Source organism: Anneissia japonica, unplaced genomic scaffold (assembly GCF_011630105.1).
Source record: "Anneissia japonica isolate Jap-2015-1 unplaced genomic scaffold, ASM1163010v1 scaffold288148_len106226_cov131, whole genome shotgun sequence".
Taxonomy (NCBI): domain Eukaryota; kingdom Metazoa; phylum Echinodermata; class Crinoidea; order Comatulida; family Comatulidae; genus Anneissia; species Anneissia japonica.
In genome coordinates, this window is record NW_022721225.1 from 200 (window position 1) to 25,265 (window position 25,066).

The window sequence follows — 25,066 nt, forward strand, 5'->3', positions numbered from 1 at the left end:
AAAAAAAAAAAAATTCCAAGACTAGTATAGTACAGTAGATGGTAACAAGTCACTGATGTAACATGTCAAACCAGTCAAACATTCAGGAAATTATAGAAACGGCAGTTTTAGCTGCCATTTGAACCAGCATCGTATTATTAATACAACTGATTATATTCCTATTATTAAGTTGGGAGATCGGTTCTTTTTTATAGAGTTCAATGTTCGTTATGGCCAATGAATATTTAAAAATCGTTTTAGTAAACCTCTTTGGAAACAATCTACTTTATTATCGAACGATTTGCAAACGATTTATTTAGCGACCACAGTTCACTATTTTTAGAGAAACATGAATTACTGCAAATGAATTATTCTTAGTTTTTTTTTTTTTTCTTATTTTAATTTGTTTCTTCTGAAAGTGTACTTTCTATCACATATAATTCCACTGTCTTAGTTAGGCCTAGGCGTAGTCTTATGCCTCATCGTCACCCACTACACAGTAAATCAGGAGCCCCTCCCCCATACAGTACAGACGTTTGCTAGGTAACAACGTGATTGCACCTTTCTTCCCAGGTGTTCATGTAACATTGACATAATTGTTAGCTAACCAGTTGTGTGTATTTCTTTGTGAAAATGGGTACCGCGACATACTCATTTTCACAAAGCATTTGCATCCCCTCTTGGAAAGAGGGATTCGAAATAATTGTCTCCATATCTTCGCTAATTAAATTAATCACCGTAATTTAGCTTAAACTTATGAATTTAGGGAGCACTTAAAATGTGAAATAATCATTCACTACCCGACAAACTCCGAACTTTATTCATTCATTAGGCCTACATAATAGTTTCATATTGCTGTACTATATACTCCAACATCACTGGCGCATGGTAACAACCAACTGACTGCAGACCATTTCCGGTCACACATTACTCTCCATAACACAGCACCCCTAGTTCCGTCAACTCTGGATACATCACCTTTTCCTAGTAAGGCAAACTTTCCCTGCGTGCTTTTTTCATGGATTAACACCTCTGCTTTGCACATGGATGCCTTGCCCAAGCCAGGGCTACAAGAGCCGCATTGTTAGCATTGTATAATAAATGAGTGCCTCTGCAAATGAATTATTCTTAGTTATTTTTTTTTCTTATTTTAATTTATTTCTTCCGAAAGTGTACTTTCTATCACATATAATTTCACCGTCTTATTTAGGCCTAGTCTTATGCCTCATCGTTCCCCGCTACACAGTACATCAGCAGCCCCTCCCCATACAGTGCAGACGTTTGCTAGGTAACAACGTGATTGCACCTTCCTTCCCAGGTGTTCACGTAACATTGACATAATTGTTAGCTAACCAGTTGTGTGTATTTCTTTGTGAAAATGAGTACCGCGGCGTACACATTTTCACAAAGCATTTGCATCCACTCTTGGAAAGAGGGATTCGAAATAATTGTCTCCATATCTTCGATAATTAAATTAATCACCGTAATTTAGCTTGCACTTATGAATTTAGGGAGCACTTAAAATGTGAAATAATCATTTCACTACCCGACAAACTCTGAACATTCATTCATTAGGCCTACATAATAGTTTCATATTGCTGTACTACTGTATATACCCCAACATCACTGGCGCATGGTAACAACCAACTGACTGCAGACCATTTCCGGTCACACATTACTCTCCATAACACAGCACCCCCTATTTCCGTCACCTCTGGATTTTAGTTTACAGTATGTTAAAATTAGAGCATGCGTTAGTACTAAAAAGTACTTGGTCACTATTATTATTAAGCATAATATTTAAAGATAATAACTATTCACATTTAGTGTGTTTGCAATATACTAATAATTGTAAAACATTTTTCATAAGGTAGGCATTGTTGGTTTTTATATAGCAATAGCATTGTTGTCATTATCTTTGACCATCAATAATTTATCAGCAGCATCCACATCAGTAAACAGGTCAGAAAGTTCATCTTTCTTAGGAACTTGGTATTGAATTGCTGACTATTAATGTTATAAAGTTATTCCTCCATGTTGCTGCAGTACAAGCATTCAGTGGTGTTTTTATATATCACTAAATGATAATGTTAACCAACATTGTCGTCATTATCTTGGACAATCAATAATTTCAGGTCAGAAAGTTCATCTTTCTTAGGAACTTGGTATTGAATTGCTGACTAATTTAATGTCATAAAGTTATTCCTCCTTGTTGCTGCATTCAGTGGTGTTTTTGTATATCATTGAATGATCATAGGCAGTTTCAATCCTAATATTGCTAAAACCTAAACTTATTCATCCATGGTCTGATAGTCTCCTCTATTATTAGGTTTTGCATTTTTTCAGATGGTAGTGAAGTATAGTTATAGAAGCAAGAAAGAATCTCTCAGAAAATAACCCGCAAATTCATAATATTATTGAATGTTTTACTATTTATCATCAATTGTCTTTACAGAAGTCAGTGCTGATGGGTATCACCATGCACAGCAAAATAAATTTATGTTAAGAAAGTTAATTTAACCAGATCTCATGGAAGGGATTTTTTTCTAGCTTGGTACCCCTGTGGTTGTATTTAACCATGTGATCGGTTTACTGTAGCTGATTTGTGAATGAGCTCAGATTCAGTGTTTCTGGATGCTCTAGTGCACATACCTGTTGTGTTATTGGTGACATCTTTTTTATGTTCTTCCAATCAGGTCTTCAATTTCCTGCCAGTTTCACTGATGCAAACTGAATCACAGTTCAGGCATCCAATCTCATAAACTACATCACACTCTTCTCTGGCATTGATTTGTTCTTTAGGATGGATAAGGTGATCTTGTAGTTTATTAATATTTTGTTGTGTTTTATGATTTCTATTTGTATATCAAACACAATGATCATATAAAATAGCATTTATATGGCTTTTCTTGTCTTAACAACATCTCCAAATGCTTTCCGTGTCTTAACATCTCAAAAATGTGCAACCAATTTATGAGTTAAATTATTTATTATGGTAAATAATAAATAAATTGATATTTATTGTACCAGTAAATCAGTTGTTTAATTTTATTTCAGACATTCAAACTCCAAAGCTATCTTTAAACCTAGGACAAGCAAGTAGTGAGATAAATAATTACATTGGTGTCTTTAATAATAATATTATCATGTTATTTGTTACTGTGTCACTACAAAATCTCCAAAATCGATGGGTTAATTGAATGTTTTGCTTTCTCCCTCTCTATAGAGAAAGAGCTTGTTTAATTAATAGTACACAGAAACTCCGAAATCGGAGGTTTTATCGAAAGTTTGAAAACTCCGATTTTTTAGTTTTTGCATATAGTATGCAAAACCTCTGAAATCAGAGGGTTTATTAAAAGTTTGCTCTCTTTATATATATAGAGAGAGAGCTTGTTTAATTAATAGTACGCAGAAACTTGGAAGTCGGAAGTTTGATTAAAAGTTTGAAAACTCTGATTTTGAAGTTTTCACGTATAGTACACAAAACCTCCAAATTCGGAGGGTTGATTAAAATTTTGCTCTCTATGTATGTAATATATATAATAATATATTATAATATTTTATTTTCAATTGACTTTCATGTACAGGCATTTCAAATGCATCTTCAAACTCAGGTCATAGATGTGGTGAAGGTAATGTGATTTTTTTTTAGTACATATTTTATCTTCACAAAAATTAACTGATAAAATGGTATATAAATATAGATTACAATGAAAAATATTTATGTACCATGAACCTAAACTTTGTGCAAGTCTGTTTAAGTAAGGACATTCATACATTGGAGAATTTCATATGTGTTTTTCATTTTGTTTTTATTAATTTATTCATCTAATACACTATATTTAATTGTAATTGAATCATTATTCTTCACCATTTCCTTTACATTACACTCATGGTATTAGTTCTTCTATTGACTTTTATATGCTGTGTGCTTGTTATGCTTTACTAATTTTTGTGAGTTTTAACATATGCATTTATTCTTCTGCTCACTTTAGCTATTTGTTATGCTTTACTTACTTTTCTTTTCTAACTGTTAATTTATGAAACATTTCTATTTTTTTTCCACATGGAGAAAAATAGGGTGTGTTGGTGATTCCTTAATTATTGTATTGTGTCCTGAGTTGTTGTATTGCCAATTGAATTAAATATGATGAGAATCATGTTTTCTAAGGTTTTTAGTTTGGAGATAATGATGTCAATGTCTAGTCTGACAAAAAGCCAAGCAGAATAGAATTTAATGTTTATGTTAATTCTATTTTTAAGTTTTGAATAAATCAGTTATTTTCCTTTTCTGCTACTTACTGTAATATTGACCATAGTTGTTTTTTTTTCTGTTCATAGTTATCACCTTAGGATTGAAACGCCAGCGACTAGATGAACCTGATCCAGGAATAATATCCCAACCAGGTCAAAAGACTCCTCTGGATATGGTGAATGAGCTCTCAGAAAATATTGACAGGTTGTCACTAAAGGATATTCCAGAATTTTCGACAAAACTGAAAAGTGTAAACATGTATCTCAAAAATATTCAATTACACTTAGAAGAAATATCAAAAGGATCTATAGTATTTCATCTTTCTGTTTATGATCCATATGCATTGATAAATCTGTGGGAAATACATTCAAGTAGGGAACTCATCAAAGATTTTTCAGGATTAATAGTCCCAGAAAATCTCCAGGATGATTTTATTATAGCATGGAAGACAGTAATTGAGAGGGAAGAATATGAATGTGCCCTTAGGAGGCTGAAGAAAAGAGGTGAGTAAAAATATTATAATTCTGCTTATTTCAAAGCCTGCAGACAAAATGCAAAACAGAGGTCTTTGGTGAACATCTGGAATTTGAATCCTACTGGTCTCAACTGTAACAGAATAGATTATCAAACCGTCGTTCATACAAAGTGAATATCATTCCACATTTCAGATTAATTGAAGGAGAAATAATGACTTTTGCCATCCTTTTTTACCGGATCGGTACCTGTCTTATGTGTTAACTTCTTACTGTACTTCTCTAATCGCTAGCCGTGTCTCATCAGTTGTTTTTTGCAGTGTTGGACTATTTAGACACTGCAATCTGGACTTATATCTAGTGATGTATTCTATTTGTGTGATGTGACATCGGTATAACTAAATCATCAGTTTCAAAAATGTTGAAATGTCCAATGTGCAGCTCTGTAATGTATTTTAATGTAGCAATTTTTCCTTTGAATACTCAATAAATTTTATTTGTCATATATACCGTATATTCCAGTGTATAAGCCGCACCTGTGTATAAGCCGCACCCCTAATTAGGATGCGAAATATCACGTTTTTTTGTGTCCCCTGTGTATAAGCTGCATCTATTTTTAAACTCCAAACGGTTCCCATAGTGTTAAGTTTTTAATTATTTTGAAGCATTGACATTATTTACATACAAATGTTCACATAAAGAAATTTCATCCTTTTCGGCTGATTATTAAACAACAAACAACTGGAAATGCGTGTAAACTTCTGGCTACCGCATTGAAACAACATATTCTTACTCTAGGGAAATCCCCATTTCTTGCTAGACAGTCGTGCTGCGTTAAATTTTCAACATCAGTTTAGTTTAGGTTTAATAAAATCTAATAAAATAAAATAATTGAGTATATTTATCTATTTCAATCAATCATTTTATTATTATGGTGACAATAACAGTCGGTATTAAGCTAAAAAGATTGGTAATTCTAGGCCGAAGTCATTGTTACCATACTCACAGCCCACGGTGCGCGAAGCATGCACCATCACGCACCACGTTTTATAAACAGAAACAGAACTGGTGAGATATCATGTGATACAGAGTATACACATAGGCAGAGGATGTATGCCTTTCTAAAGTTAAATTCCAGTAAAATAATTATACAACTTCAAGAAAACTCGTGTTTTTATTGCATATACTGATTTCACAAGTTTTTATTTTAAAATTATAGCGGTATTATTCTTTCTGTAGCGGTACTAGCCACCGGGAACCAGAGTTTAAACAGCAAGTTTCAACCAGCAACCACGTGTGTTTTGTTGCGACATCGTAAATGAAAGCTGCTCACTTGACCTCAAGGACCGAACTGCCGAAAAATTTTTTATTTTTTTTTAGCAAAGCGGTTTCAAAGAGAAACAGGGTGTTCCAAAATTGTTTATGAATGAATGTAATTATGAAAATAATTATTTAGACAAACCAAGACATTGCTTGAATGTCGTAGAGAACGTAATAGGAAACCTAGTACAGCCTGTACTGAGTATGATATTAAATAGTAGGCCCAGTGTTGGTGCCAGAGGGGGGCTGGGGGATATACCCCCCGTCGTGGAAGCATAGCTGATTTAGCATGTACAATCTACCATGAAGCGCCTCTTAACGGCTGCTACGTAGGTAGTCATGGACCACGTCCATACACAATTCAGAACAATGACGCTGCAAGTTATGGGTTATTCTCCTACCTTTACCTTTACTTTGACATTAGAAAATAGCCTACTTTAAGTCATATTATAGTAACTCGATGCCTATCAAATAAGTAATAAAAAGGCCTAGGGTAATGATCAGTGTATAGGCCACACTCCAAATTTCAGTGGGAAAATCGTGTATAAAATTTGCGGCTTATACACCGGCATATACGGTACATGTACAATACATACAATGAAATTTGATCTGGTTCCTTAACAAAAACAAACATAAAATACAAAAATTACAAAGTTTTAGGTTACAAAGTGCTTTGTTTTGGTCATCGAGTTCACATGTTTAAGCGTTGCTGCTGGCAGTCAGCGCAGCAGCAGGCAACTCCACCAGTACCCATTTATACTCCTGCGTGGAGAGAAGCAATGCAGATAAAGTGCCTTGCTCAAGGACACAAACAAAATGGCCTTGAGGCTGGGAAACTAAACTGTTCCTGCTGCGACAAACCATGTCCAAAGTCCCACAAACTCACGTTTGTAGGACAACATGCAGCCTATCTTCTTTTTTTTTGTTATTTTGGTTCTGAAATTAAAAATCAACTGCTTCACACTGTCAGTGTAATTTTAATCATTTTTATCATGAATACCGCAACTATTTTGTTTTAGTTAATTTCGAGGGCTCTATCATATGGTCACCTAAAAGTAAAACTTGATTTCCATGCAATTGCTACACAGTGAGTCGCTACAGCATTTTCAAGGCAATCCTTGTACTGCGTACTGTCCTTGACCCAATCAGGAACACTCCCTGATTCAACTGACCAATCAGCTTTGCCAAAGGGTTCGGCGATATCGTGTAGCGATTTTTATTGAAACTGAGCTTCATAAACAGTAATTCATTATTTAATTTCTAAAAAAAGTTCATAATATACAAGAATTAAGTTCTCATTATTATATACTATACAGGTTTTCTTTCTTTTATTTATAGTTCAATATGACACTTTTTATGGCATCATAAGTGATGACATGGAATGGGAAAGTCAGATGGCAGTAGACCTAACACATAGAAGACCAGATTTAAAGTTTAATATCCTCAAACATTGGAGGTTGTGCAAACCTGAAACTATTAATGATTTAATAGCAAAAAGCAGAAAAATAATCATCGCATTTTCACCAAAACCATTGACTGAATATTCTAAGTATGCTGCACACAGTGTTGTTGTAAAAATGCTGGAAGCAAAAGCACTTGATGATGCTAAGATAATACCAGTCAAAATTTCAGAAGGTTTTGTTGTACCTCCTGAGTTTGCATCATTTACTGTCATCAATGCCAGTGAAGAACACTTTGTTGATAAACTTTTGCAAGTCTTTGACGAGTGTGGTAAGTATCAGCAGCCCTATTATTTGGTATTTTATTACCATTATTGTTTGTTAGATTTTGCAAAATGCGTAGATATACATTAATGGAGCAGTACATATTGATCAATTTTAAAGCATTTATATACATATGAATCTAATAATAATAATAATAATAATAATAACGATTTTTAAAGCGCGAACATCACCACCAAAAATTGGTGCTCAATGATGACAGTATGGTCATCAATAGAATAAAACACTTGGTAATATTGATAATTATAATATAATTATGAAATGATGGCAAAAAGAAGTGAAATAATACATTAATGCTGTTAAATGACATTGTAAAAATTGGCTAATTGTAGTGTTAACATCTTTAAAAGCAACAACAGTTATATAAATTGTAATTATCTATAGATATGAGAATTTCAGTTATTAATCATTCAAAAATTGCTTTTTTCATTTAAAAAGAAGAGACAGAAAGTGTCGCACCCGATGTGCCATCCTTTATAGCCATTGAAGGAACATCTGAACCACTTTCAAGTCATGACCACAAGGTAGAACTGGTGGAAACAAGTGAAAGTGAGTTTAATTTATTCACTATCATAGTTGTTGTTGATGTTGTTCATGCTCTGCAGTATGCAGCACAACCATCCTTCTTAATTTACAGCTGTAACAGAGATTTAAAAAAGTGACATGCCTGATGTGCCATCCACTATGAGCCTTGAAGGAACATCTGGATAACTGTCACTGGAGAAGAGATGCGAGGAAATTTATAGGGATAAAAAAGATTTTTGTAAAATTTGTAGCAATAATTATTTTAATCATGTTGAAGATAAAATATTAAAATTTGTATGTTCTCTTTATATTTTCTACAATTTTGTTACTATATATTCAGCCATTGACCAACTTTGTTGCTTACATTTTAATACAAAATTAGTTAATATTTTAGAACAACTAACTGCTTTGCATTAGTTTGAAATAATAAATTAATACTTTAAGCAATATTGAATATGTTTATTAGAGTCAAAGGCCTGTAAATAATTTAGAATGAATACACTGTCTAAAAAGATAGTAAGTGTGAGAACAAAAATATTATTTGCCAAATATCATTTTTTATATAGCAAAACTTCTTTGAAAAGCTGATGACCACATTTTGTTTTTCTCAAAAATAGAAAAAGAATTATTGACAGGATCATCCTCTAAAACTCATTTGTCGTAAATATTTTTAAGTCTGATGGTGTTGCTGTTGTTGAATATTACATTACTTTATTATGAGAAATTTATAATTTTCATAGTTAATGTTTATAAGCATATGATTAACTTCCAACATAATCCTGTATGTTAAGTCTGTTTGATTTTGGCTTTTTTAGCATCTGAAGGAATACTTGAGGACTCAGAAGATAGTGATAAAGAACATGAAACACAACTTGTAAAACCAAAAATGGGTAAGTTTAAAAATTTCAGAGATGTGAGTAAATACTAGATGTTTTTATTGTTTACTTTATGCATTGACTAAGAATTAGCAAGGAGGTAGCATTTATTATACTAAATTTTTGAAAAAGTATGTCAGATATTCACTAAAAGAAGAAGCCAATAACTTGTCCTCCTGATTGCCTATATGGTTTGAGGCCTAAAAAAATTAAATTGTTTTTTGCCCTTTTTTTTTTAAATGATAAAAAGAGGCTGGTGGAAAAATCAAATCAAATCAATCTTTATTCATTCGTTCAATAGTAACACATGCTGAAACCAAGGAGGCAAGCCTGTAAACTGATTCCGGTAACTTTAAATACAAAACCATCAAAATTACTGAAACAATGATGATGATGATGATCATAGTAATAGTGAGAATAATAATAATTGTTATTATTTTATTTTATACAAATTTAATTGTTATATTACAGTAGAACCCCTATTAAGGGGCCACCTTTGGGACTTAAAAAGTGTCCCCTTAATAGGGTTGTCCCCTGAATATCGGTACTGCTATTCGGAGGACACTGACCAAAAATATGAAATTGTCCCCTTAATAGGGGTTTTTGGCATGTTTTCGTATAATGATGACACAGATTCTTTATAATTTTATTTCAATTGACTTAGAATGAGTTACAGTTTTTATTTGATAACTAATTTATAACAATAATTTGCAATGCAAAAAATAATTCATTTAACATATGAAATTAACAGATATGTAAATTAAAACTACAAAATTTGTGTTTTTTTCCCGATATTGTGTCTATTGGAGTGCAGTGTTAATGACCAAATATTTTTTTTTTTAATAGTGAGCTATTTTGAAAATGGGCTTCTTTTCAAAAAAGCATAAGCTTCTTTTTTCGAGATGCTATACATACACTGTACATGAATTTTAAAAAGCAAAATAAATTAAAAACAAGCTTGGTATATACATTAGTTAGGTGATTTAATGCCAGTTAAATACACTCCATAATACAGATTGATGTTACTACATTGACCTTACTTATTGTTTAATTGTAGAAATTCACAAAATTTACACCATTCATTTTAAAAGGAAGCCCCCTCTTTACTTTGCAAAAGTATTCTCGAAAAGAAGCCCATCTCAAAATGAAGCCCATTCAAAGTTTGCAAAAAAAAGCCCTGAGCTTCAATTTGAGGTTTTACTGTATCAAAATACACAAAACAAGAAATCTCCATGTTTAATGGTCAAAATTGGCAAGATTTTATTTATACAAAGTAACACATGCACTAAACATCCAATGCCCATTCTAAGGATGGAAAGAATTCTGGTTTGATGTTAAGTTTATTGCTCAAAAGGTGTCAAAATATAAATTTGATTTTTTTTTTCTTATTTTGTGACTACTGTAGTTGTTTGGATACAATAAAAAAAAGTATGGGTTAAATTGTATTGATTTTACCATTTTTGGTCATTTTTTTTATTAGCCTTTATTAATATTGTTTTTAGGCATGTTCTTTTTCATGTTGTCGTTGGGCAAATTTTTTAATGCCACGATAACTAGTTTAGTAAGTCAGTCTGGTTTGAAACTTGGCAGAATGCAAGATGGTATTATAAGAAACCTATTGTTTTTGGTACATATGTGAATATGCTACTTGCTCCTTTGCATAATTAATGTCACTAATCAGGTAAGTTAGGATGTTTACCACGATAAAGTTTGGTAATTCCAATTGGTTTTAAACTTGACAGAATATAAAATATTAATAAAAAGACAGGACCAAATTGTTTTTCATACATATTATGAATATGTGGCAAAGACAAGCCAAACCAGTCACTCGTTGCAAAAATCGATTTTGAGTTATTAATACAGGGTTAAAGAGTAGAATAAGAGCTATAAAATGGTAAAAATATCATTCAAATCTGACATTTCCTTATGAAGTTACAAGCATTTAAGCATACAGCTGTTTAAAGAACAATATATGAGAAATCAGCCTTCAAAGTTTATGATTTCAGGCATTTCTCATGCAGAAACTATCATAAAATAATTAAAAAGTGTTGTTTTAACATTGAAATTAGGAAAAATTACAGCACAGCATGATGTATAGGTACATAAACCTTAGATTAGTGAAATACAATAAATTTTTACAAATTTTACATTCTTGCATGCTTTTGCTATTTTCTCTGAAACACAATTTGCGACGAGTGACTGGTTTGGCTTGTCTTTGCCACATATGCTAATTGTTTATTTGCATAATAGATATTTCACTAATCAAGTAATTTAGGATATTTATCATGATAACTAAAGGTTGGCAAGTCTTATTGATTTCAGACTTGGCAGAATTCAAGATGGTTATATGAAGACAGAGCGTATTGTTTTTTGTATGTGTGTGTTTAATAGAAATAGATGAAAGATATGATGATTGTTTTTCTTTCACCATGTATTTAAATTTAGTTTTTATGAAATGGAGTATTATATGAAATAGGCCTTTTTCATGCTGCGGTAGACATCTTTGATCGATGACAAACAGTGCTGAGCAGCGAAGTGTAACCAATAAAAATAACATAGCGTTTCGACCATATTTTCAGAGGTCATGTTACTTAAAAAATCATAAATCCTTAATGGAGGGTCGTGTCAACATAATTTTTAAATTAAAGCGTTCGCAAGGGATATATCTCCGTACTGTATGAATAAAAAAAATTTAAAAATTTGTTTAGTCTGTCAAAACTTAACTGGAAAATGGAAGACTGATTTTGTGTAATGTTATTACACACACATTGCCATTATTTCACTGTTCGACCAAATATCATTTAGCGTTCCGGCCATATTTTCGGAGGTTATGTTACTAAAGAATCATAACTCCTTAACAGAGGGTCGTATCGACATAATTTTTTCTTTAAAATGTTTGCAAAGAATATAGCTAAGTACTGTATGAGTAACAAAAACATTAAAATGTGTTTAGTCTGTCAAAACTTAATTGAAATAATAGCAACATGCACTGTACAAAATCGGTTTTCTATTTTCCAGTTAAGTTTTGACAGAATAAACAAATTTTCAATTTTTTTTTTATTTATACAGTATGTAGATATATCCTTTGCGAACATTTTAAAGAAAAAAATATGTTGACACGACCCTCTCTTAAGGATATATGATTTTTTGAGTAACATGACTTCCGAAAACCAAAACGCTATGTTATTTCTGTTGGTTACGCTTTACTGCTCATCATTGTTTGTCATCGATCAAAGATGTCTTACCGCAGCGTGAAAAAGGCCTATTATGTATTGTAATGTTGTTAATTTGATATGTGCCCTGTCTTACTGATTCTTCTGTTTATCATATTATTATATGTCCTTTAATGGAATTTTTAATTTTATTTATTGTATTTTGACAGACATTAGTATATTTTCATGCTCAGGATATTCAAGTGAAGGTAATATTATGTTGAAACTACACTTTGATATTTTCTGCATTATGTTTTGTACTGCCCTCAAATAGAGTGAGTAAACGTAAATGTTTTTCAGGTTCAAAACTTCTTTAATTTTTCTTTATCAATAGACTAGCTCCTTAATTATTGAACTTTATCTCCTTATTGTTGTTTTGGTTTATTGCCGCTTTGACCTGATACTCGTTTTGCTAGCCACATGCAATGGTTCCTGATTAGCCTGAAATCCCCTCTTGTTATGGTACGTAGATTTATTTACCAATAACAAAGATGGCGCTGCTCTCACTCAGCATCAACTATAATAGTTCTTGAAAGAAAGCACATTTTTAGTGACTGTTCGCTCGAAAAAAACTCCACGCACGCAGCGCTATGTAAATAAATCAAGAACAAAGCTGACGCGGCATGTGAAGAACGTTTAGTTTAGTGTATTCCCTGCCATCAAGTGCTCAGTTGGCTTAGTTCACCAAACAAGAGCAACGGCTCACCGGTCCACACTTTAATCTGAGGGTACACCTATTCAGTGTTTAACGCTCATGTTTGCAGCTTTCAGATGGGGCTTTTTGTTGACACTATTAAAGCATGCTCAAATCATGGAGGATATGCTATTGTAAGTTATTGTAAAAAAAATGTAATAAAAAAAAAATAAAGTGTCTTAAAATTGGGAAAAATTTTGAATGCCAATACGCGATTCAAACTCATGAACCTAGAACACATCGAAAACCGACCGTGCCATCCATGCGACGTGTCTTATTAGTGGCAATGGCAGTAATATACAGTCCTTGCTAAACCCCCTTGGTTTGTTTTGTAGATGTAGGGGGGACCCTGGGTTATATAATATTACTGTGCAAGAAATATTTTATTTTTTATGTATATAATTGTTTATATATGTAGGCCTATGTATACATACATATTTAATAATTTAAAAATAATTATAATTAATTGTAATATTAGTAGGCCAAAGCCTTTGCAGTCTGAATTCGGCCTATCAATATTACATATATTACTATTATTATTATTATTATTATTTTATTTATATATTATTTTATTTTATTTTGTATGATATACAGCTTTTTTCGCACTGTGGCAGTGCCTATAGAAAACAGCAGCTTTTTCGTACTGCGGCAGTTCGATAGAAAACAGCAGGTTTTTTTTCGCACTGCAGCAGTGCCATACTGGAATTGCCACTGTTAGAGTGTGGTTACATATGTGTGCAAGGACAGGCCAAACCAGTCAATCCTGACCAACCATGTTTTGGTGATAATAAATAAAACATGTTGGAATGTGAACATTCTTTAAATCTATTTATTGCACTAAACTCAACTCTATATCTATGCATCATGGTATGTTGTTATTTTGCCCATTTTCGATGTTAACGCAACATTTTTAAATAAATGATTTGGTGGTGTATGTGCTTTAGGAATGTCCGACATCATAACCTTTGAAGGCTGGTTTCTCAAATACGGTCATTTAAGCATAACCAGCTGTATTAAATTCCTCTTCTTCTAATAATGAAATTAAATGATTCTTTTACTTTTTTTTACTTTACTTTTTTAAATTGATTCTTTTGTTACAACAAAGTATAATTTCTTGAAGAGTTTAAAATGCATGACAAGAATTAGTGACAGGATCATCCTCTGAAACTCATTTTTAAAGTCTGATGGTGTTGCTGTTGTTGAATATTACATAACTTTATTATTTAAAAGCATATGATTAACTTCCAACATAATCCTGTATATTGAGTCTCTTTGATTTTGGCTTTTTCAGCATCTGAAGGAATACTTGAGGAATCAGGAGATAGTAATAAAGAACATGAAACACAACTTGTAAAACCAAAAATGGGTGAGTTAAAAAATTTCGGAGATGTGAGTAGATGTTTTGAAAACTAGATGTTTTAGTTGTTTACTTTATGCATTGCATTGACTAAGAATTAGCAAGGAGGTAGCAGTTATTATACTACATTTTTGAAAAAGTATGTCAGATTTTCACTAAAAGAAGAAGCCAATAACTTGTCCTCCTGATTGCCTATATGGTATGAGGCCTAAAAAAATTAATTGTTTTTTGCCCTTTTTTTTTTAAATGATAAAAAGAGGCAGGTGGAAAAATCAAATCAAATCAATCTTTATTCATTCCTTCAATAGTAACACATGCTGAAACTAAGGAGGCAAGCCTGTAAACTGATTCCGGTAACTTTAAATACAAAACCATCAAAATTACTGAAACAATGATGATGATGATGATCATAGTAATAGTGATAATAATAATAATAATTGTTATTTTATTTTATAAAAATTTAATTGTTATATTACAGTAGAACCCCTATTAAGGGGCCACCTTTGGGACTAAAAAAGTGTCCCCTTAATAAGGTTTCCCCCTGAATATCGGTACTGCTATTCGGAGGACACTGACCAAAAATTTGAAATTGTCCCCTTAAACGGGTTTTTGGCATGTTTTCGTATAATGATGACACAGATTCAATTTTATTTCAATTGACTTAAGAATGAAGTTATAGTTTTTATTTGATATTGATAACTAATTTATAACAATAATTTGCAATGCAAAAAATAATTTAACATAAGAAATTAACAGATATGTAAATTAAAACTACAAATTTTGTGTTTTTTTCCGATATTGTGTCTATTGGAGTGCAATGTTAATGACCAAATATTCTTTTTGTTAATAGTGAGATTTTTTGAAAATGGGCTTCTTTTCAAAAAAGCATAAGCTTCTTTTTTCGAGATGCTACAATACATACACTGTACATGAATTTCAGAAAACAAAATAAATTAAAAACAAGCTTGGTATATACATTAGTTAGGTGATTTAATGCCAGTTAAATACACTCCATAATACAGATTGATGTTACTACATTGACCTTACTTATTGTTTAATTGTAGAAATTCACAAAATTTACACCATTCATTTTAAAAGGAAGCCCCCTCTTTACTTTGCAAAAGTATCCTCGAAAAGAAGCCCATCTCAAAAAGAAGCCCATTCAAAGTTTGCAAAAAAAAATCAGCCCTGGGCTTCAATTTGAGGTTTTACTGTATCAAAATACACAAAACAAGAAATCTCCATGTTTAATGGTCAAAATTGGCAAGATTTTATTTATACAAAGTAACACATGCACTAAACATCCAATGCCCATTCTAAGGATGGAAAGAATTCTGGTTTGATGTTAAGTTTATTGCTCAAAAGGTTTCAAAATATAATTTTTTTTTTCATATTTTGTGACTACTGTAGTTGTTTGGATACAATAAAAAAAAGTATGGGTTAAATTGTATTGATTTTACCATTTTTTGTCATTTTTTTATTAGCCTTTATTAGTATTGTTTTTAGCCATGTTCTTTTTCATGTTGTCGTTGGGCAAATTTGTTATTGCCACGATAACTAGTTTAGTAAGTCTGTTTGATTTGAAACTTGGCAGAATGCAAGATGGTATTATAAGAAACCTATTGTTTTTGGTACATATGTGAATATGCTACTTGCTCCTTTGCAAAATTAATGTCACTAATCAGGTAAGTTAGGATGGTTACCACGATAAAGTTTGGTAATTCCAATTGGTTTTAAACTTGACAGAATATAAAATATTAATAAAAAGACAAGACCAAATTGTTTTTCATACATTTATGAATATGCTAATTGTTTATTTGCATAATAGATATTTCACTAATCAAATAATTTAGGATATTTATCATGATAACTAAAGGTTGGTAAGTCTTATTGATTTCAGACTTGGCAGAATGCAAGATGGTAATATGCAGACAGAGCATATTGTTTTTTTGTATGTGTGTGTTTAATAGAAATGGATGAAAGATATGATAAATGTTTTTCTTCCACCATGTATTTAAATTTAGTTTTTATGAAATGGAGTATTATATGAAATAGGCCCTTTTCACGCTGTGGTAGACATCTTCGATCGATGAAAAACAGTGCTGAGCAGCGAAGTGTAACCAATAAAAATAACATAGCGTTTCGACCATATTTTCAGAGGTCATATTACTTAGAAAAATCATAAATCCTTAACGGAGGGTTGTGTCAACATAATTTTTAAATTAAAGTGTTCACAAGGGATATATCTCTGTACTGTATGAATAAAAAAATTTGAAAATTTGTTTAGTCTGTCAAAACTTAACTGGAAAATGGAAGACCGATTTTGTGTAATGTTATTACACACACATTGCCATTATTTCACTGTTCGACCAAATATCATTTACCGTGCCGGCCATATTTTCGGAGGTCATGTTACTAAAGAATCATAACTCCTTAACAGAGGGTCGTATCGACATAATTTTTTTTTAAAAGGTTTGCAAACAATATATCTAAGTACTGTATGAGTAACAAAAACATTAAAATGTGTTTAGTCTGTCAAAACTTAATTGAAATAATAGCAACATGCACTGTACAAAATCGGTTTTCTATTTTCCAATTAAGTTTTGACAGACTCAACAAATTTTCAATTTTTAAAAATTCATACAGTATGTAGATATATCCTTTGCGAACATTTTTAAAGAAAAAAATATGTTGACACGACCCTCTCTTAAGGATATATGATTTTTTGAGTAACATGACTTTCGAAAACCGAAACGCTATGTTATTTCTGTTGGTTACGCTTCACTGCTCATCATTGTTTGGCATTAATTAAAGATGTCTTACCGCAGCGTGAAAAAGGCCTATTATGTATTGTAATGTTGTTAATTTGATATGTGCCCTGTCTTACTGGTTCTTCTGTTTATCATATTATTATATGTCCTTTAATGGAATTTTTAATTTTATCTATTATATTTTGACAGACATTAGTATATTTTCAAGCTCAGGATATTCAAGTGAAGGTAATATTATGTTGAAACTACACTTTGATATTTTCTGCATTATGTTTTGTACTGCCCTCAAATAGAGTGTGTAAACGTAAATGTTTTTCAGGTTCAAAACTTCTTTCATTTTTCTTTATCAATAGACTAGCTCCTTAATTATTGAACCTTATTGTTGTTTTAGTTTATTGCCGCTGTGACCTGATACTCGTTTTGCTAGCCACATGCAGTGGTTCCTGATTTGCATGAAATCCCCTCTTGTTATGGTACGTAGATTTACTTACCAATAACAAAGATGGCGCTGCTCTCACTCAGCATCAACTATAATAGTTCTTGAAAGAAAGCACATTTTTAGTGACTGTTCACTCGAAAAAAACTCCATGCACGTAGCGCTATGTAAATGAATCAAAAACAAAGCTGATGCAGCATGTGAAGAACGTTTAGTTTAGTGTGTTCCCTGCCATCAAGTGCTCACCGGTCCACACTTTAATCTGAGGGTACGTCTATTCAGTGTTTAACGCTCATGTTTGCAGCTTTCAGATGGGGCTTTTTGTTGACACTATTAAAGCATGCTCAAATCATGGAGGATATGCTATTGTAAGTTATTGTAAAAAAAATTTAATAATAAAAAATAAAGTGTCTTAAAATTGGGAAAAATTTTGAATGTCAATACACGATTCAAACTCATGAACTTAGAACACATCGAAAACCGACCGTGCCATCCATGCGACGTGTCTTATTAGTTGCAATGGCAGTAATATACTGTACAGTCCTTGCTAAACCCCCTTGGTTTGTTTTGTAGATGTAGGGGGAACCCTGGGGTTCAACTCAAAAAAGGGCCATGAACGTTTGTTGGAAATCACCTCTAGGTTATGTGTACAAAATTTCCTCTACATTCATTTAAAACTGGCAAAGCTTGATGCTTTTAAAGTTCTGGTAACAACAAGAACAAGGAGAGCAGTGAGGGGGTCCGCGTTGCGCAGATACAAAAATTGAGCATGGCGAATGGAAAGTACCTTTTTCTTCTCAATAAGCACTACTTACAGTCAATCATATGGCTGCGCAATCGTTTTTACCTTGAAGCAAGTACATTTATCTTTCATGGAATACCAAGTACATTAATATTTTCTACAAAAAAGAGTTTCAAATTTAATGAATCATTTGCATGAGCTTTAAGAGTATGGTATACTTCAACTTTAATTTCTAAAAGTCTGATAAAACTTGATAATTAAAATTTTAACAGATATTAATTAAAGGAGGATTATAATAAATTAAGTCATTTTAGGAATTGAGGGTTAACTCTTGAAAATCCAAAGTAAGAGTAATTTACAGTTTTACTCTACCTCAGTAGACAAAATTATAATGAACACAGAACCAAATGCAACAGAAATATTTTGTGGAATCTGTTCCTAAAATATACACATAATACATATTAAAATTCCCAAAAAATCCAATCAGGGGAACATTGTTACTCTTAAAGATATTTAATGAGTTAAAATGAAAGGGTTTATCGCACAACTGCTGTGTTGAAGTATATAAAAGCCTGTTGTTGCTAACAACACATTGCATTTTAGCATCAAAGGATCTCTGTTGCCAAGTGATCTCCTTCTCAATAATACCTCCATGATTTGATAGTCGTTGCTTTGCCAGCCGTCCTCAGCTGAACTACTATACATCTAGGACTTAATTTAGTTGTAGTTAAAACTTTGACTACATTATTTGTGAATATAAATTGAAGTTTAGAATAATAAACATTATAACAAAATTGGAATTGGAAGCACTGATCATCCTTGACAATGACAAAAACCTACTGTTCTCCCCTCCAACAAAAGAGGGCTAGTTTAATAATGAATAGGTTAGACTGCCAGTCAAAAATGGTGAACCTTCTGGAAAAAAAGAATAGGCCTATATATACCAAACTTGAAAAACATCCCACATCCAGGTGCATGAGAGAATTTGATAACAAAAGATATCCCACGACAGACGAAATAGCTACTGTATGATTTATGATACACTTAAAATACATGAAACTAACAAACTTTAAGTATGTTAATTTTTTCTATTCATCTTTGCTTGAAGGCTCTACTCAGTGGTGTAATCCACTATTACATTAATATATAAAGTAAGTTAATAATTCAAAATCAAGTTCAGATTATTCTGTAATTGTACAGTTTTGTTTTTGTTTTTGTTTTTGTTTTTGTTTTTTTTTGTAGTTCAGTATGGTTCATGCATCATAAGTGATGACATGGAATGGGAGAGTCAGATGGCGGTGGACTTAACTCAAAGAAGACCAGAGTTAAGGTTTGCTATCCTCAAACATTGGAAGTTGAGCAAACCTGAAACTATTAATGATTTAATAGCAAGAAGCAGGAAAGTAATCATTGCATTTTCACCAAAACCTTTGACTGAATATTCTAAATGTGCAGCACACAGTGTTGTAAAAATGCTGGAAGCAAACATTCTTGATGATGCTCAGATAATACCAATCAAAATTTCAGAAGATTCTGTTGTACCTCCTGAGTTTGCATCATTTACTGTCATCAATGCCAGTGAAGAGAACTTTGTTGATAAAATTTTGCAAGGCTTAATTGAGAGTGGTAAGTATTGCAGCCCTGCTATTTGTTGTTATTCCCACCATTTTTTTGTTGATTATGCAAAGTGAGTAGATCAGTATCAAGACCAAGATAACAGAAAGTAAATAAATCATGTATTAAAATGTAGCAGAGGTATGCACTCTATCAAGTGCCTACTTGATTTATTATTACCTGTAATTTTTTTTTAATCAATTTTTTTCAATCAGCCATATGGCTGTAGGTTACGGTACCCCTGACTTAACCGCTCAGCCATTCAACTTGCTAATCATTATCATAAGTATTATAATTATCAATATTACCAAGTATATTATTCTTACCAATGATCATACTATCATTATATTCATATGCATACAAGCGCATTAAAATTTATAAAAAAAAAAAATTACAGGTAATAATAAATCAAGTAGGCACTTGATAGAGTGCATACCTCTGCTACATTTTAATACATGATTTATTTACTTTCTGTTATCTTGGTCTTGAAACTGATCTACTCAACTTTGCATAATCAACAAAAAAATGCTGATATTATCAGCACTGATTCTAACAGCACACTCGCTTATGATTATGGAGGTGGAACAAGTCTCGGATAAGGGATATAAGCCATACGCCCAGTGACGACATTGGCTCATGTGTACTATAAAGAACCCAGTACATCTTTCGAGACGAGATATAGCTGGGACCGGTTTACCGGGGAGCTCAGACATGCAGAGACCCTTAGGGGAGAAGCAAGTTACTCTTCAAGCTAGTCCACTCCTCAAGCGCTTTGAGATCCGGTATAAAGCACTGTATAAATTGAACTACATTACATTATATGATGAAATAGATGTATATAACAATGATGGCAAATATAAATAATATATAAATGCTGTTAAGTGGCATTGTAAAAATTAGCTAATTGTGATAATAATAGAAGGATTTATATAGCGCAAGTAAATGAGGTCCCTATGCGCTCGGGACTAGATGTTGCACTTTTCAATAACTTTCTCCTCCCCTGAGGGTCACTTCATGTCCCCTGCAGCCTGTCCACGACAGGGGCAGAGTGAACCAGTACACTGTTGTAACCCTCTACTCATCTCGAAAGATGTACTGGGTTCTTTAAAGTGCACATAAGCATTTGTGTACACAGGTCCTACGGTTTATAGTCCTTATCCGAGAAGCTTGTTCCACCACCAGAACTATTGGAGCGAGCCGGCCACGACCCCTTGCCAATATTGTTGGTTATGATCATGTTGCCTTAACCGCTCGGCCATTTCGCTTGCTCAAAAGCTGATATTAACAGCTTTAACAATAGCAGCAACAGTATTACTTTTATCGATCAAGAACCTTGCTGTGTTAATGTGTGTAATAAATCTTTTTATCACTTTAAATTGATTGTTTACACAGTGTAATCAGACATGCCAGCCACTCCGATTTTGGCGGACTTATTCTGTTTATTTAAGCAAAACTATGCACTGCGATTTTTTGGGTCGAAAATCTTCGCTTTTTACGCATTTTGGCCAGCTGAAATAAACCGTGCATACCCGAATAAAAATGATAATCCTATGATTTAGATAAGAACAAGACCACTTAATTTCGTCCTGAAAACAGCGCTCTGAACTGTATATGAAATAGTAATTCGTGCTCTAAGGTCTACTGATTTCGAAAAAAACCATTTTCATTGAACAAATCGCTGTCACAGTTGCACTCTGAACTGTATACGAAAAATTAATTCGCGCTCCACGGTTTACTGATTTCAAGAAAACAAATTTCATTGGCCAAATTGATGTCAACAGTCAGAGTTGCACTGTATGCACTCTGAACCGTATAGTGCGCCACGTCTACTGATTTTGTAACAACAACAGTCTATTAAAGCGCCATTTCGAAAATGGAGTCCGATGAGAGCGATATGGTTGTAGGCCTTAGGCAGGGTTCGAAAAACGAGTAGTAGTGTTGAGCTTCCTCCAAAAAAGAAGCTAAAACTCACACAAACATGCAAGTTAATAACGGAAAGTATCCTGTCAGTGGCACTTGTCAGTTTGAAATCAAAATTACTGTAGGTGATGCCTATGGTAGGCGGTGTGGTGTTGATTTTCTGCCTAGGCCTAGGGCCTAGTTCTGCACAGCGGTATTACTGATTGTGAATAAAAACGGTTGCACTTTACAATCCGATCACATTGGTACCATGTCTTACAAATAATCCTTCCACATTTCCAAAACTCCATTTAGGAGTTTTTCAGACTCCTCTTGTGCTTTGTAGGGTTGGCATGTCTGTGTAATTAAGAAGGTCACACACTGTGCAAAGTGAGATGTACACGTCATGTAAAAAAAATTACATACTACCTACTGCAATTGTAGAAAATTCCACAATTCGTTAAACAGAGCGATATTTAAAATCTTTGGTTACATTAGAACACAACCACAGCTGCCACCATAATATGTCATGAATTCCTACTTCCGATCATATTTCCGATCGGTAAAGAAATGACTAGGAATCCCTCTTTGACATAAAATACAAACACTGCTGACAATGCTGTAACACAATTCTCAAATAAACTTTTATTCTGTTTGAACTCCAACAAGAATCCGGTCTCAAAACAACACAATAACATTCACATAAACAACCAACAGAAAGATAATACTTCCATCTTATACATTAGCCCTAGAACTCCAGAGCATTCTGTATTGTATTCTGTATAAGTTCCTCATTGGTCTCCTTACAATGTGTCAAACAGTACCTAAGTATCCAGAAGCTTCCAAACATTACTCTTGGATTCGACATAGTGTCATGTGTTCCTATACTTACCAATGTGGTTTGCACTGTTTGGCCGCCCTCTATTTCAAATTCTTGGATGCGCCACTGATATCGATATCGTATGGGGTGTCATGGTGCCAAAAAAGATTAAATGAAGTTGACATGGAAGTGGGTGATTCTGATTGGTTTATTTTTAAGATACCGTTATAAAATAATGTAAGTATATTACATGAATATAAAACAAAATAACATACACGAATATTACAGATTGATTCAGGGGCATTTACCGTAGTTCAAACTAGCTATACATTCAAAATTTACTGGCTTACCCCAGCGTTTTTTTTTCCCCCCAATAAATTTAGCACTTTGAAATTAAGCGGGTGTGCTACTGTTATTTCTTGTAACCCCCCCCCCCCCAAGTATTTCCAAATTTTAAAAAAATTATAGAAGAAAAGAAAATTATACTCAGATTTTTAGTCTAAGAGTGCCATTTTCTGTCATCTAGAGGTGCCATAATCATAAAATTTCTTACCTCAGCCCAACTATTGTGGGACTGAGGTAATATAGACCCTCCATCTGTAAAAGTCCCTCTTCGGCCACCCTCTATTTCAAATTCTTAGATCCGCCACTGATATCGATATCTTAGGGGTGTCATGGTGCCAAAAAAGATTAAATGAAGTTGACATGGAAGTGGGAGATTCTGATTGGTTTATTTTAACAAAGCGTGATACTGAAGATTGTAATCATGTTGAAACTTGAATCTGAGCATTCCACTTTTAATAATGATAATGATGATGATGAACAAATATCAAAGGTTTTACTGTACATGTTCCCGATATTGTTTCATGATTCGAGTGCAATATTAATGACCAAATATTTGTTTGTTTTTTTTTTTTAATATTGAGCTTTCTATTATTTTATGTACAAGACATATACGGCATATACACTATGATAATAATACTATGTGTTAGCTTACGAACTTTTCCTAATAGCATGCCCTAGCATCAGTGGCATAGGGGTCTTTAAATGGAATGGGAGCTGATGGGGGCGGAAAGGTGAAGTGGGGGATCGATGATTAGGTGAGGGGGAGTTAACTTGCAAGATAAGGTGATTGAGGTGAGTTTTATAACTACTTGAGCAAGATTTGGAGCCACTAGGGGAGGGACAAGTATTTGTTTTGGAGAGGGTGGCATGCCCTCCACTCGCACACCCTAGATACGCCACTGCCTAGCATACCCTGCACTTTACCCTACAGTCTGCCACTGCTGGTTTGATGATTAAGTTCATTACTCAAAAGGTGTTAAAATATAATTTTGGAATGAATTTTCAGGCTGTTGAACTACTACTGTTATTTTGATACAATCAAAAAAGTGTCCCCTTAATAGGGGTTAAATGTATTGATTTGACCATTAGCCACACTCAGAAAGTGTCCTTGTCCCTTTAGTAGGGGTGTCTCCTTAATAGGGGTTGGCCGTAGTGTCAAAAGATATATTTCGCCTCGTTTCACAAAAGGTGAGCTCTAAACAGAGAGGGGAACTACTTGCTAACGGGAATTTACACTAAATATTGTATAAGTACCAAAATATGTGTATTTTCAAAAGTCGGAGGATGATAACTGATGGTTTTTAGGAACTTCATATTACTATTATTATAGGAAAGAAATCGAAAAAGGAAGAGCAGGTGTATTTAAAGGACGTTAGAAACAGATGAAACAAATAAATGATAAAATAACATGTATTACATTAATATAAAACATCAGCAATTATTAACATAATACATCATATTGATACATATGGCCTATGGAAAATATTGTATTATGATTATTTTTAATGCTATCAAATGATTAAAGAATTATAAAAACCATAGAATAATTTTGACAAATAAATACTGTATGTTAAAGATACGAAAAGTTTCACATATTTCAGAATTTAAGCCCCGGACATTAGTAAAGAAATACTTTTATGTCCAAAAATATTCAAATGACGTTGGAAACAGATGAAGAGAATAAATGATATAGTAACACGTATTACATTAATAAACAAAAACATCATTAGCTGTCTCTAATACACATCTAGATGTTTATAAGAGACAGCTCAAAAGCTGATATTAACAGCTTTAACAATAGCAGCAACAGTATTACTTTTATCGATCAAGAACCTTGCTGTGTTAATGTGTGTAATAAATCTTTTTATCACTTTAAATTGATTGTTTACACAGTGTAATCAGACATGCCAGCCACTCCGATTTTGGCGGAGTTTCTCCTTTTATTTAAGCAAAACACAGCACTCCGATTTTGGGTCGAAAATCTCCGCTTTTTACGCATTTTGGCCA

The 25,066-nt window shown here is 32.9% G+C and overlaps 1 protein-coding gene across 1 annotated transcript in view; it reads left to right on the forward strand.

Annotated features, from left to right (window-relative positions):
• Window positions 1-3,036: 3,036 nt before the first annotated feature.
• The window catches only part of LOC117111489, a gene marked incomplete at its 5' end in the record, with an annotated part of 40,094 nt that continues 18,064 nt past the window's right edge, over window positions 3,037-25,066 (forward strand). The window contains 10 exons of the mRNA XM_033254408.1: window positions 3,037-3,081; window positions 3,567-3,611; window positions 4,321-4,737; window positions 7,366-7,758; window positions 8,208-8,318; window positions 9,110-9,184; window positions 12,552-12,590; window positions 14,367-14,441; window positions 17,393-17,431; window positions 19,624-20,007. Coding sequence (XP_033110299.1) covers window positions 3,037-3,081; window positions 3,567-3,611; window positions 4,321-4,737; window positions 7,366-7,758; window positions 8,208-8,318; window positions 9,110-9,184; window positions 12,552-12,590; window positions 14,367-14,441; window positions 17,393-17,431; window positions 19,624-20,007 — 1,623 coding nt within the window. The remainder of the gene's footprint in view (window positions 3,082-3,566; window positions 3,612-4,320; window positions 4,738-7,365; window positions 7,759-8,207; window positions 8,319-9,109; window positions 9,185-12,551; window positions 12,591-14,366; window positions 14,442-17,392; window positions 17,432-19,623; window positions 20,008-25,066) is intronic.